This window comes from Pipistrellus kuhlii, unplaced genomic scaffold (assembly GCF_014108245.1).
Source record: "Pipistrellus kuhlii isolate mPipKuh1 unplaced genomic scaffold, mPipKuh1.p scaffold_m20_p_59, whole genome shotgun sequence".
NCBI classification, from domain to species: domain Eukaryota; kingdom Metazoa; phylum Chordata; class Mammalia; order Chiroptera; family Vespertilionidae; genus Pipistrellus; species Pipistrellus kuhlii.
Genome location: NW_023425561.1, coordinates 435,927 through 450,442, shown reverse-complemented (window position 1 = coordinate 450,442; position 14,516 = coordinate 435,927). Strand labels below are relative to the sequence as shown.

The following is a 14,516-nucleotide window of genomic DNA, read 5'->3' as shown; positions in this document are numbered from 1 at the left end:
TTTGACTAACATCACCCATCTCCCCATCCTCCCCACCTCTGGTACTACCACTCTCTCTGAAATCAATAAAAATTATATTTTAAAAATATGCTTCTTCTGTCCACTCAGAAACATCCTACTTTACTACCACTGTGTACATTCTTCTTCTTCTTCTTTTTTTTTTTTTAATAATTGATTGACTTCAGAGAAAGGGAGAGAGAGAAACATCAATGAAGAGAGAGAATCAGTGATCCGCTGCCTCCTGCACTGGGGATGGCTGGCTGGAAGGCGTGTGCTGTAAACATACAAAATTAAATGGACGAGCCCCGGGCGTCATAGAGCTCCCAGGAAGCACGGCATAACACCGGACACTAGAGAGGTTCATGGCCTAAAGATCACCCTCCTCCCCCTCCCGAGACTGAGCCCCTACACAGCCATGGCTGCAGGGACAGCTCCTCTCTACCGCCTTCCCGAGCTCCCTAAGCGGCCTGACTCACAGCCTCCCTCCCGGTCCCGCCCCGCCGCCCCGCCCCTGACCGCTGGCGGAACCCACTCCCGCCCTGGAGCCCAGGGCCGCCCTGCCCAGGAGGCGGCACCGGAACCGTTATACCGCTCGCGGCGCCTCCTGGGGACCAAGCCACATTTTGGGCAGCGGATCCGCACTCCCCCGCCCCGAGCCGCCAGGGGGCGCGCGTCCGCGCCGGCCCCCGCCCCAGGCCTGTACCGCCCGCCCCGCGGCGAGGCGGGGGCTCGCTCCGCGCCACGCGGCTCGGCCAATGGGAGCGCGCGCAGCGGCCCGGCCGTCGGGCCGCGGGAGCTGAAAACCCGGCGCGGCGCCCGGGGAGCAGGCTCGGGCGCGCGCCGCGGACCCGATCTCCCAGCGCGAGGCCGGAGCGCCGTCCGCGGGCATCGGAGCGCGCGCCCGGCTCCTCCGGCCCCATGGCCCCCGAGACCCCGGCCCCGCGGCCGGCGCCGCGCTACTTCACGTGGGACGAGGTGGCGCAGCGCTGCGGGCGCGGCCAGGAGCGGTGGCTGGTGATCGAGCGGAAGGTGTACAACGTCAGCGAGTTCACCCGCCGGCACCCCGGCGGCTCCCGGGTCATGAGCCACTACGCCGGGCAGGATGCGACGGTGAGCCGGCCGCCGCGACCGGGGGGGAGGCGGGGCGCGCGGCCGCGGCCGGGGGTGCAGTGCGCGGGACGGAAGTTTGGCTTCCAGGACTGAACACCGACTAATTCGGGGGGGAGGGGGGGAAGCCGAGGGACGGGGCGTGCTGTGCACTCGGGTGCACCCGGAGGAGGGGCTGCGAACACCAGTGGGTGGAGGCCGACCGCTCGCATCACACAAAGGCCGCCGGCCGGAGCGGGGCTGGGAACGGCTGCGGGCGGATGCCGGGCGGCGGGGCGGCGGGGCGGCGGCGGCCCGGGGCGGGCGGCGGGCGGGATGGCGGCAGGGCTGTCGGCGGAGCCGGGAAGGGGCTGAGTGTGCTGGGCCACCCTGCGAGCGGGCGCAGGAGAGGGAACGGTCTGGGAAAAGGCCCGGGCCGGATCCACCGGCGCCGCCGTCTTGGGTGCAGCGGGAGGGCGGGGAAGGGGCCGCGCCGCCGGAGCGTGCTAGCGGCTGCCTGTGCCCTGGGGGGTGGCGAGCTGAAGGTGGGGGAGTGGGTACATCAACATGTACTTGGTGTGCACCCCGTAACGGCCTGCGGATCCGTGGCCGCTCGGCCGCAGGCGGATGCTTTGTGTGTTCCCAGCCGCATCCTGCGTCGCTGCACAGCGGGGTCAGCGCGCCCGGCCCGGCCTCCGCGGCCCCTTCTACCGCCCGGCGCTCAGGCACCCGGCGCCTCCCTGCCGGGCTGAGGAGCTGGGGGTCACCCTTGAGGACCAGAGGTTGGAGCGTGCGCTTCGCCTGTCCCGGTCCCCTCCATCCTTCCCCCTTTGGCCTAAGCGGCTGCACCCTTTGCTATCCCCCCTCCCCGCTTGCCATCGGCGTCTCCATTGTGGCCAAGCCGAGCACAGGCGCTCCCAGGTGAGGGCCCGCCTTCCCTCACAGCCCGCCAGGGGACAAGGCCGGTCTGCGCTCCCACCCGGAGTGTCCCGGGGAGCCCACACCTTGGCCGCCGGCCGAGGCCGAGCCCACGCATGCGCAGGAGCGGGCGATCCCGCCGGGCCCGCTGGGTGATTTGGGGCTCGGGCTGCCTTGCTGGGCCGGCGATTGGTCTGGCCGCGTGGTGCCACCCGCCGGCTCCGCCCTGGTTCCCGCCTCTCCAGTGGATTCCCCCACAGCCTCGAGGCTTCCCGGTGGATCTTACCACCAAGGACCCCAGCTCCAATCACCAAAATTAGCCGCGGGGGGGTGGTGGTGGTGGTGGTGGGGGGGTAACATGGAAGCCAAATGAAAGGGAGGAGGGGAAATGCGATCTCATTTTCTGGAGCCGGGCTGAAGTCCCACAGAGGTGTCCTAGCCCCAGGCATCCCTCTGTTTCTCATCCACTCCCAAGTCCCGTGGGACAGCTGTTCCTGGAAATGCCTGGGCAAAGAGGTCTTTCTGTGGCCCCACCCGGACCTCCTGTTGGTTGGTGTGGTGCCTTTCTCACTAACTACAGGTGCTGGGAGCTGTAGACACCTAGACTAGGTGTGAGCACCGTCAGAGGGCAGCTGGCGGGGAAGGGGGGGCAGGTGGTGTCTGTTTGAACTTCGGTGCAGCCTCCTTGCTGACCTTGGTTGGGAGCCCTTCAAAGTCCCAGGGGGCCAGCCCGGCTTCCTCACGGCCCCGCCTTCTCCCCATCTTTGCAGGACCCCTTTGTGGCATTCCACATCAACAAGGGCCTCGTGAGGAAGTACATGAACTCGCTCCTGATTGGGGAGCTGTCTCCGGAGCAGCCCAGCTTCGAGCCCACGAAGAATGTGAGGCCCTGCTTGCTGTGGGGAGACCCCGTGCTTGTGGAGGGGCAGAGGGAGAAGGCAGGCCTGGACAGGGTCATGGGTAACGGTCAGTAGTTCCTGGGGATCTTAAGGTCCCTGGTTCTGCTGAGGCAGTGTCTCACAGGGCCACCACCCTGACCATAGTCATCAACATGAAATCGATTCTGAGCACCTACTGTGTGCCAAGCATAACTTCCTATGGCCCTCACGCACTTACAGATGAGAAGACTGGGCTGCATAAGCTAAGCAGCATGGCCAAGGGTCGGTCACACGCTGGCAGAGGCAGCTCAGGGCCCGGAATCCAGTCTGAGTGCCAGTGACCACGTGCTCTTGGGCGTGACCCCATAGCCCCTCCTCCCGCCGTCCTCCCTGGCCGATGGTGTTTTTAGGGAAGATAGTTACCCAGGTGCGGGGAAGGGGTTGTGTCCTTGAGCCTACGAGGCCCTGGCCGCCAGCAGGGTCACGTGCAGCTGGAGAATAGCAGCTTCCCGCTTCCCGCTTCCTCAGAAAGAGCTGACCGAGGAGTTCCGGGAGCTGCGGGCCGCCGTGGAGCGGATGGGGCTCATGAAGGCCAACCACGCCTTCTTCCTGCTGCACCTGCTGCACATCCTGCTGCTGGACGCGGCCGCCTGGCTCACGCTGTGGGCCTTCGGGACGTCCCTTGTGCCCTTCGTCCTCTGTGCGGTGCTGCTCAGCGCGGTGCAGGTGAGGCCCTCGGCGCGGCAGGAGCACGCCGGCCCCGGCCAGCTTGGCTCGGTGGGTAGAGTGTTGGCCTGCGGACTGCAGGGTCCTGGTTCGATTTCTGTCAAGCGCACTTGCCCGGGTTTCGGGCTTGATTCCCAGTAGGCGGCGTGCAGGAGGCAGCCGATCAGTGATCAGTGATTCTCATCACTCATGTTTCTCTCTCCCTCTCCCTTCCTCTCTGAAATCAACAGAAACATAAAAAATAAAATAAAATAAAAGAGCATCGCCATGCCCAGCATCCCTCGGGGAAACTTACCCTCAGGAGGTCAGGGCCCCCTCCGATGGGCAGAGCTGAGGACACGCGGGAGAGTCGGTGGAAAAACAGCACGCGCACCGTTATCTGTGGCTTTCGTCTGTTCGCTGGTCGCTGTGCACCTTCATGCCTCTCCCTGCCGCTCCAGCTGCTGCTCCCAGAGCTCCCCCCCCCCCACTTTTTTTTTTTTTTTACATTATTTTATTGATTTTTTTGCGGAGAGGGAGAGAGAGCTAGACACATCGATCAACTGCCTCCTGAATGTGCCCGCAACCAAGGTGCATGCATGCCCTTGACCAGAATCGAACCTGGGACCCTTCAGTCCGCAGGCCGGCGCTCTATCCATCGAGCCAAACCGGTCAGGGCTAGGGCTCCCTTCCTCCTGTGGAATTTCTCCTCGGGAAATTCCTGCTCAGGTTCTGCCACGGCCTGAGGGTGCCAAGAACCACGATCTGCTTTATCAGCAAAGTTCGGTGTCCTCCCGGGCACCAGGCGGCCCAGCGTGCTGATAAAGCGTGGGCTCCAACACTCGCTGCCTGGATGCATTTGCCAGGCCCCTGAGTGTGTCACTGTCCTTCTCTGTGGCCTGGGTGCCAGCCCATGGTATGTCTAGGTCTCCCGGCCAGGGGAGCTAACGGGCAGGGGAGGAAATGTGCGTGGATCCAGCTTTCCCGTGCGTTGGTGCCACAGCCAGCTCCTCTCCTGGAGAGCTCCGTGAGAGCTCGGTGGCTGAGGTTGAGAGACTGAAGGCCAGGGAGGGACGCCGGGCTCAGCACTGACCTCTCTCATCCAGGCCCAGGCCGGCTGGCTGCAGCACGACTTTGGGCACCTGTCTGTCTTCAGCACCTCTACGTGGAACCACCTGCTCCATCATTTCGTGGTGGGCCACCTGAAGGTCAGTGACACGGGGCGGGGCTTTCTGAAACTGGCTAATGAAGGACTGCCTGGGGGGCAGGGGGGCGGGAGGGGGAGGGTTAGGCCTTCATACCCATGCCCCTGCTTTTCTGTAGGGGGCCCCCGCCAGCTGGTGGAACCACTTGCACTTCCAGCACCACGCCAAGCCCAACTGCTTCCGCAAAGACCCAGACATCAACATGCACCCCTTCTTCTTTGCCCTGGGGAAGATCCTCTCCGTGGAGGTGAGCAGAGGCGCGCGGGGAGGTCTGGGAGAATGGACACCTGCCAGCCCCGAGGGCTGGGGCAATGCTCAGGGCTGCCAGGGGAGGATGACACTGGCTGGCTGCCTGGAAGTTGTGGGAGGCGACAGACGGCCGCGGGCTGCCCAGCACAGAACCACCTGTTCTCCCGAGTGAGTTCAGACCGGCAGAGTGGTTACTGTGTACAGGTGCCGCATGCTGCTGAGGACCCAAAGGGTCACCGGGACCACTGTGCAGACACCCCGCCTGTCCCTGGGAGTGAGGGACGGTCCTCGTCGGAGGTTTTTTTCCTGACAGTCCCGCCCCAGGCAGCAGCCCTCCCCTCGGCGCCTCGCTCGATGCCTCTCTCGTACTTTATATCCTACTGTGTCACAGATTCCCCATCAAGGCCATGACCGTCTCCTCTCCTGTGACACCCAGTGCTTGGAACATTCATTCACCAAATAATTCCTCCCGCCCGGTCTCACTTCCAGGGTGGGCAGTGTTGGGTTTGAGTTGCCATCTGCGGCCAGCAGAGTTCTTTAAAAGGCTAATGTGGCCCTGGCCGGGGGGCTCAGTGGTTGGAGCATTGTCCTATACACCAAGGGGTGCGGGGGTTCCATCCCCAATTGGGGCGTGCATGGGAGACAAGCGAACAATGTTTCTCCATTTCTATCTCTAAAAATCGATCAGTTGAGTGGGGATTTGAAATACAAGCAGTGAATGTAAAACCCTCCGCCCCAAGTCTCCCGGCTGCAGCCTGCCTGGAATTAAACGGCTGCTGACCCGTCCGGTCCCAGGCATGAGTTCAGCGTGGCCTGAGAAGAACTCTGTGGAAAGCTGCTGGCAGCACTGGCTGGCCTGGCACCAGGAGCCTCGAGCTTGAAGCTTGTGTCTCACGGCCCGTAACGTCCTAACTCCCACGGTACACATGTGGATTGATGCCTGTCCACCACTGCGTTCCAGTCAACAGTGAGGGGACGTGGACCCCGCCCTGGCCCCTTGGGGCTCGGGTGGACACTTTGGGGCAGTGTGGCTCCTTTATCGGGCAGAGCATGGAGCTCTGGGCAGCACTTCACGCTTAAACAACGTGGGAGCCTCCGTGGAAGGGATCCTCTCACTCCACCGCCATACTGCTTCTTGGCTCTAGGATGTGAGGAGATTCCTGTCCATAGACACCGAGACTAGAGAATGATCTGGGACCAAAATACCACCCCCTTTTTTTGGCCTACTTATGAGGCTGAAGACAGGCTGCCCGCTAGTATGCTAATAAATGCCCGGCTCCCGGCTGCTGGTGGGCCACCTTCTCTGGGAGTGGTTTACCTGGGCACTGATCCCCGTACTGACCCGCCTCTGCCTCCCAGCTCTCCTGGAGGACAAGAGAGGACACTCACCCTAATAGGACCCTCTGGCTTCCCAAGGTCAAAGCACAAGGGGGCAGCGATTAGGACCATAATGGACAGGCCTCCCTTCCATAACTGTCCCACCCACCAGCCAATGAGACACGCTCTTCCATTTCCTCTCTCAGCTAGTGATGCTTGGGGCGAGATAACCTTCATCCCCATTTCAGCAAGCCTTGTTTTCTTTTAAAATATATTTTTATTGATTCAGAGAGGAAGGGAGAGGGAGAGATAGAAACATCAGTGGTGTGAGAGAATCATGGATCAGCTGCCTCCTGCACGCCCCATACTGGGGATTGAGCCTGAAACCCAGGCATGTGCCCTGACCAGGAATGGAACTGTGACCTGGTCATAGGTTGACGCTCAACCACTGAGCCATACCAGCAGGGCTCAACAAGCCTTGTTAATACTGCTTTCAAAACAGACCTCAGATCTACATTGATTTCTCCAGCTCCATGGCTTCCCCTCCCCAGGTCTGGTCATTTGGGGTCTAGATTATTGTTCTAGTGCAGTGGTCGGCAAACTCATTAGTCAACAGAGCCAAATATCAACAGCACAACGATTAAAATTTCTTTTGAGAGCCAATTTTTTTAAACTTCTTCTCTAACACCACTTTTTCAAAACAGACTCTTCCAGGCCATGGTATTTTGTGGAAGAGCCACACTCAAGGGGCCAAAGAGCCACATGTGGCTTGAGAGCCGCAGTTCTCTAGGCTCCCTCGCTGGTCTCCTTGTGACTATACCTGACCCTCCTGCAAATAACTCATTCTCCCCAGGCAGCCAGAGAGCCTTTTAAAGCACAAAATGGCTCTTGCCACACCCACCGAAAGCTCCCTAGCGACTTCCCATCACCATGGGAATAAAAGCCAACCTGACCAGGGCTTTCTAAGGTCCGGCATGATCTGGCCACCCATAGCTAGTTTTCTGGCCTAACCATTCTCCCCTGCTGCTTACTGTTCCCAGACACGGGATCTTTCTGTCCCTGGATTATCCTAAGCCTTTGTACTGGCTGTTCTTTCGGTTATAAATGCTCTTCCCCTGAAGCTTCGCATTGCTGCCTCCTTCTCGTTACTCAGTTCTCAGTTCAGGGAGGCCATTTCTGACCACCCCTGCCAAAACACTGCCTCCCTCACGTTCTCTTAGGTTTTCTTGTTTTGAATCTATAACTGCAGACTTATCGCCGGCTTCCTGACAGGTTACAAATTCCACGAGGGTAGGGATTTTGTACGGTTCACCTCTGTATCCTCAGCACCTGGAACAGCGCCTGGCACACAGTAGGTGCTCAATAAATGCTTGTCGAATGAATGAATCCTTTAGCAGAAGTGCCTTGCAGAGAATAACTCAGTAGACGACCTGTCACAGCAGCGGGGAGACGTGAAAGGAGAAGGAACAGGCATTGTGCTCCGGATGGAGTGCCTCTCCCGCCCCTGGCTGTCTGGTTGCCATAACTAAGTGGGGCAGGAGGAGCAGAGGAGCCACCAAGGGAGACGGCAGGGCTTTGCTGTTGTGCCAGGGGTTCCACGCTGGTTGGCTGTCCTGGCGGCCCAGCTTACCTCTTCGGCAGCTAGGCTTACAAAACCACCACCACCCGCTGGGAAAAACTTTCCCAGCCTCTTCAGAATGCCAAGTTGTTCTTGGTTCCCTGGCCATAAATATTTGCCAAACTCTGCTTAGCTTTCAAGGGGTTTTAGAAAGCTCAAAAGATTGTGATGGGAAATGCCAGGGGCTGAATGTAAAGGGAATACTGACTGTAGGAGACTGGTGTCAACACAGTATGGGTGGGGGGGGGGGGGGGGAAGGAGGGGCTGGAAACCTCACCACGAAGCTGTCTTTGAGTAAACATGAGGGGTCCTGAGGACTTGAAGACACAGTTGTGTACGCATCTCCCATGGCCATGAGCTGGCTTCACGTGCCGGTGCTGGAGGTCAGACTGGGCCTGCTGGAGCCATCTGTCCAGCAGCAGCAGCCCTGGGGAAAGCCTGAGCTGAGCCAAGGTCAAAGCGGGAGGGGAATGGTGACTGGTCTCGGGTGATGAGCTGTGTTTGCTTTTCTTCGCAGCTTGGGAAACAGAAGAAAAAGTACATGCCATACAACCACCAGCACAAATACTTCTTCCTGAGTGAGTGCCCCCATCAGCACCAGGAGACTCCGGGGAGGGGTGCGGGGTGCGGGTGGGGGCTGAAGGGGTGTGAGGAGAGGAGGAAAGGATCCTGGTATTTCAGGTAAAGGCTGGAGGGAACACCCCCCCAGCAGGTTACTCCCGGCTTGGGAGCAGTCTGCCTGGGAGCAGTCTGCCGTCTCCGCTAAGGGGCGGCCCTGTGAGCCTGATGTAGTCCCACCCCCAGAGACTTGTGGAGGTAGCTAAGGAGGTTTGGACCGGAAGAGGGATTGGAGGAGCTGCTGGAAAAAGGAGGAGCCTTCTGTCGTCGTCTTAAGCTCTTTCTGAAGACTACGTTCCCTGTTTTAAAACTGCTCCCTAGCGCTTACAGTTGGAGTGTTTAAAGGAACTTCCCCCAACTGCCAGCTACTGGCCCTCCCTGCTGGGGGAAGGGCTGGGGTAGAGGGTGGAGCAGAACTGTCCGGAAGAAAGGATGGTGGAAGGCAGGACACCTCAGGGTGGTGGAGCCGTGGGCAGGCACAGGGATGGGGCTTCTGCAGAGAAGGGGCAGCACATGGGACACTGTCCACCTCCTCAGCCCCCAGTGTTCACCTCTTCCCACAGTGACCACTGGGCTTTGGGTTGGGTGGGAGTGAGCTTCTAGCCCATACCCCCGTCCTCCTTCCCTCTCTCTCTCTCTCTCTCTCTCTCTCTCTCTCTCTCTCCCTCCCTCCCTCCCTCCCTCCCTCTCCCTCTCCCTCTCCCTCCCTCCCTCTCCCTCTCCCTCTCCCTCTCCCTCTCCCTCCTGCCCCTTCCATGTTGGAGCAGCCAGGTGCACAGGGCAGCTGATGGCAAGGACAGGCATAGGGTCAGGAGGAAGGCCCGGCGTGGGCAGGGCTGTAGCCAGGACAACGGGGGAGTGTCAGCCTGGCCCTTTGAAAGGAGCAGAGCAGTTCCCTAGCTGCCGCCTTCCGCTGGAAGGTTGCCACCCTCCCCTGCTGGCATCCTCTTGGGAGACTGACTGCCTCTGCAGACTTGCATTCACGGCACCTCCAGTGCCCGCTGGTTCCATGGAGGAGGAGTGCCAAGGCAGCAGGGCAACAGGAGGAGATGCCAGAGGCCAGCCCTTCAGGGCCCCTCACTGCTCACACCTCCTCCCCGTCTCCATTTCCTCCCCAGTTGGGCCCCCAGCCCTGCTGCCTCTCTACTTCCAGTGGTACATCTTCTACTTCGTCATCCAGCGGAAGAAGTGGGTGGTGAGTATCCTGGCCCACGAGCCCCGTGCCCTTTGTCCCCAGTTCCCTGAGGGTGGGGCAGGGCTCTCCAGGGGAACCACTGAGCTTCCCTCCAGGCAGGACTGAGAGCAGAACCAGGTGTAGTTTCCCCTTATCTGTAGGTGGGGTGACTCAGACGCCCCCTGCCCTGTTCCCGTCAGTAGTGTCTCCTGAGGTTCTTTGCTGGGCTTGGCCAGGGGCAGGCTGGGGAGTGGGCAAGACAGTGAGAGACGGCACCTTCTCCCAGGAAATGTCTTAACGAAGCAGGTGGAGGATGTGGTTGGCACCGGGGTGAGGTTCAGGCGGAGGAGATTCTCGGATCCTGAGGTTCCAAAAGGGCCCCGACCACACTCGGCTAGGTCAGAGGTCAGGGGCGTCAGAAAGGCTCTGTCGCGTCCCTTGTCCCTTTGGGGGACAGACAGATGTGGGTGCAGGGAGGGCCGGGGTGCCTCTAGGAATGGGAGGAAGGAGCCATGGCATTAGACCCTGCAGGACTGGGCACTTGGGAGGGACAGACAATTACTAAGTGTGGGTCCCAGGGAGAGGGGCACACAGGCCCGGCGAGGAAGAGGAGGGAGCGCCCTGTGCCCGGCGTCACGCTCTGTTCTCTGCAGGACCTGGCCTGGATGATCACCTTCTACGTCCGCATCGCCCTCACCTACACGCCCCTGCTGGGGGTGAAGGGCCTCCTGGGCCTGTTCTTCATGGTCAGGTAGGGGGTGTGTGTGTGGGGTTGGGGAGAGGGGCTGGCGGAGATGTTTGGGGTAACCAGTCTGGGGTGGGAGGTATTTCTGGTGTGGGCCTGGGAAGGAGGCCAGGCTGGAGCAGTTCCTGAGGGAGGGGACTCAGCTCTGTGTGCTGTTTGTGTGTTACACCTCCAGGTTCCTGGAGAGCAACTGGTTTGTGTGGGTGACGCAGATGAACCATATCCCCATGCACATTGACTACGACCAGAACAAGGACTGGGTCTCCACCCAGGTGAGGGACGGCGGCCTGGAAGAAGGAGGCCGGACACGACTCAGAACAAGTGGGTGGGCAGACGCGGGGCAGGGAGCAGTGACCACACAAGCCCCCGGCAGCATCACCTCATCAGTGACGCTTCCCCTGTCACCACGCGGAGAGGCAGTGACCGGGCACAGCCCCCAGCTCCTCCGCTCGGACAGCGTGGCCTGAGGCCTGGACCGGCCTCCGCACTGGTACCGAGCATGCCTCCCCGCTCTTCCTCCAGCTCCAGGCGACGTGCAATGTGCACGAGTCGGCCTTCAATGACTGGTTCAGCGGGCACCTCAACTTCCAGATCGAACACCAGTGAGTCAACTGGAAGCAGGGCTGGGTCCATGGTGGGGGTGGGGGAGGGGGTGGGGGAGCGAGGAGCAGAAGCCCTGACGGTCTGTTTTTTCGAAGCCTCTTTCCCACGATGCCGCGACACAATTACCACAAAGTGGCCCCCCTGGTGCGCTCCCTGTGCGCCAAGCACGGCATCGAGTACCAGTCCAAGCCCCTGCTCACGGCCTTCGCAGACATTGTGCAGTGAGTATGAGCCTGGGAGGTGGCTGGTGGGGAGGGAAGCGGGGCGGGCGAAGGGTGGCTGGAGGGATAGAAGGCTTCCCCCATGGAATGGAGCTCACCAAGGCCAGAGCAGGGCGCTCCGTTGTGGCCAACTCAGTCCTCCACTCTCCACGTGTGGCCCAAGCTCCTACTCGGATGAAGGGGAAGAGTCCACATGGAGGGAGGGGCCTCGAGCCATGTGACAGCTCCCGGGCCTCAGCGCCCAGACCTTACCTTCCTGGTGGGTGGTTGGCTTTGGGGCTCGGCACTGCCCTGTCCCCTCACTGCCTGCTCCCTCTTCCATCTTCTCCCACAGCTCACTGAAGGAGTCAGGGCAACTCTGGCTAGATGCCTATCTTCACCAATAACGGCAGCCCCCTCCTGGGAGAGGAACCTCCGGAGCCAAAGCAGAAGGAAGCCCCAGGGAGCGCCACTACAATCCTAACAGCCAGCGGGGGTGGGTTTGAGATCAAGGCTCTGGCTCAAACCCCTCCCCTCTCCCTTCTGGGCAGATTTAGGACCCAAAGAGGGAGGGGAACATGCAAGCCCCTGGAGGAGGATGGAGCTGAAGGGCAGGGTGTGAATTCATTTTTTCTAGTGTCTGATGTTGGGGGTTGGTGAGCAAAAGAGGGAGTGGCGAAGGTGTGAGAATAGGGAGGACCCAACAGAGCCCGGAAATCAGGCGGTTTAGCAATGAAATCCCACCAGGAAAGGGGCGAGCTCATCTGACTGGTGTACTGCACCCTCGTGTGCAAACCTCAGGTTCGGAGGGTGGAGGGAGGTGGAGCAGGGTTGGAAAGGAAGCATCGTGCTGAGAACTCTGGGGCCAGCCTCATGCAGCGCTGGGGGCTCCACTCGCTTTAGGGCCGAGAAGCCCGTGACCCCCACGGGCCTCGGTTCCTGGAGAAGCGATTTCTCCACTTTCAGAAGCACACGGGGCAAAGGCCGGGCTGTGGTGTGGGAGGCCTCTGGCCCCGAAGGATCCTGCCTCTACTGATGTTGGTCCATGTTCCATCCAGAGTCCCAAGGGAGCCTCAGGTCCTAGGTCCTACCAAAATGCCAGCGGAGAGTTCCTGGCATTAAAACTTCCTTCAGCTGTCCACCTCTTCTCACCAGCACCCAAGGAGTGAGACATTCCTCGGACAGGGAGTCCACTTCTTGCTCCACAAGCAAATGAGCAGACGGGGCAACTTGCTCTCCTCCTCAGAGACAAATGGGGCCCGAGGGATTATCTGCTTCCCCGACCTGTGACGCCAAGCCTAATACTTGAGCACAAGTTTCCGAGTGGGGAGACGCCAGTCAGGAGGGAGACACAGGGCTGACCATAAAGGCAAGAAATGTCCTTAACGCAGGTTTTGTACAGTGTTACCTCTGAGCAGGAGCAGCAGGGTTCAAAGTCATCGCTTCCTAGTTCTAAACCAGAAATAGGAAGTAAACAGAAGTCCGTGGTCATGGGACCATCTGGTGCTGCCATTAGGCGTCTTGCTGTCAATTCTGTTCTAGGATCTCTCTCTGCCGGAGACCAGGTAGGGATTTAGATGATCTTAGTTCAGTACTGAGATGCCATTTTTAAAATCTGCTTTTTAAAAAAGGAAGTTTAACCCATCTCCAGAGAGCAAACAGGAGTGTGCCTGAGGAGTCTCGCTAACTGCAGAACTTGGCATCAGCATTCACACCCTCCACTCCCCGCACCCTCACCATTCAGTCCGCAGCACCCACCCCAGGCAGATTGAGCCTTGGGGGTCCTGGGAGGAGGGAAGCTCACACTGGGAGGAAAGCAGAGCCCTGGGAGAGCTGGCTTTTAGCTTGGGGTGATGACGGTCCTATGGCATGTTGGGACTAGAGGCACCGCCTGTGGATTACTTAGAGGCCTGTCAAAACAAGGAGAAATGTAAAAAACAGGTTGGGAGGAACAGGTAACAGGAGTTCAGAGCTTTTTCACTGGGGCAGAACCTGGTTTAAATTACACGCACAATTGAAGCGTTGGCTTCCTCACTCCACAATAGGTGCTGATCCCCACCGCTCGGCTCCCCTCTACCTGAGGTTTGGGTGTGGTATCACAGGCCTGCCAAGCTGTCTGGCTTTGGGCCCGGGCTGAGCAAACCCAGCGTAGCTCACTGAGCCAAGTCCAGATCCTCAAAGCACCTCAGATGTGTGGCCTTCTCCTTAGCCCAGGCCAGTGTGGTCTCACGTGGCCCATAAGGGCCACACCGCTGATTACAGTGGTAACAGGAGCGATCTCCAATCCGAGGACAGCCCAGGAAACAGGCTTAGAACACATCGCCTCCGGTCACAGATTCTGAAAAAGTCCCAGTGTCTGCGTGTGTGTTACTTTCACCTTCCTCCCACCTGGCCAGAGGCTTTTCCTCTCACCGGCCCAGCAGCACTATCCTGTTTGTACATGCGAACTGTTCCCACAGCCTGGAGGGACGCTGAAAAATAAAGCGGATTTTCACCAAACAAAGGCTCCTCGCTTGTAACCCACAGCGATCTGCACGTCCAAAGAGTGCCTGTTCTTCACGTCACTGTCTACATCTATGATCTAATTCTTTCTGAGCATGTTTTGAACATGAATCCCCCACACAGCCTGCCTGTTGCACAGGCCCCATGGGCAGAAGAGGGAACATTAGGAATCTAGGGAACAGCAGGGGTGAACTGGCAAGGAAAAAAGCCAGCCCCTTCCTGTGACACCATATGTTCAAATGCTAGCTACACTGGGTTTTTTATAGCCCTCCTATGAGGTGATGCCCTCACCCTTGAACCCATTTCTAGTCTCTGTACTAAGTCTCAGTGTACTAATGTATGGGTAGTCCCCATAGGTCTCCTTTTGCCTAATCACCCTCTGCAGGCACCATGCCTCAGCTGGACTACTAAGCGATGCTTTTCTAAACTCCATCCTACTACCGGTAGAACAGCAATCTTTGAGCCAGCATATTAGAATATGCTAAATAAAGGTTGGCAGACTTCTCTCTGGTCTAATCAGATAGATCTGAGATTAGCAAGATAAAATAACCGCATTTAGCACATTTGTATGGGAACCCAGATAGAGACTCCACCCGCACTAGAGGCTTGGATATTCGCTCTGAGGGAGGGGTTAGGTACAGTGCCTTGGGGCTTCAAAGGGACAGTGCAGGAGAAGAGCAGATTTACTGTTTTTTCCT

General features: G+C 59.3%; 1 protein-coding gene across 2 annotated transcripts; it reads left to right on the top strand.

The window, feature by feature from the left end:
* Nucleotides 1-788: 788 nt before the first annotated feature.
* On the top strand, nucleotides 789-13,815 carry FADS1 (fatty acid desaturase 1). Of its 2 annotated transcripts, none has more exons than XM_036417212.2 (12): nucleotides 789-1,110; nucleotides 2,775-2,885; nucleotides 3,411-3,608; nucleotides 4,694-4,795; nucleotides 4,911-5,039; nucleotides 8,494-8,554; nucleotides 9,713-9,789; nucleotides 10,422-10,519; nucleotides 10,689-10,785; nucleotides 11,036-11,115; nucleotides 11,212-11,337; nucleotides 11,672-13,815. In XM_036417212.2, exons 1-12 carry the CDS (start codon nucleotides 919-921, stop codon nucleotides 11,721-11,723), a joined length of 1,323 nt encoding a protein of 440 aa, XP_036273105.1. In that variant the 5' UTR covers nucleotides 789-918; the 3' UTR covers nucleotides 11,724-13,815. The 2 variants fall into 2 exon arrangements, with proteins under 2 accessions (XP_036273105.1, XP_045430026.1); XM_045574070.1 differs by lacking the exon at nucleotides 789-1,110 and adding an exon at nucleotides 1,699-2,007.
* Nucleotides 13,816-14,516: the final 701 nt, after the last annotated feature.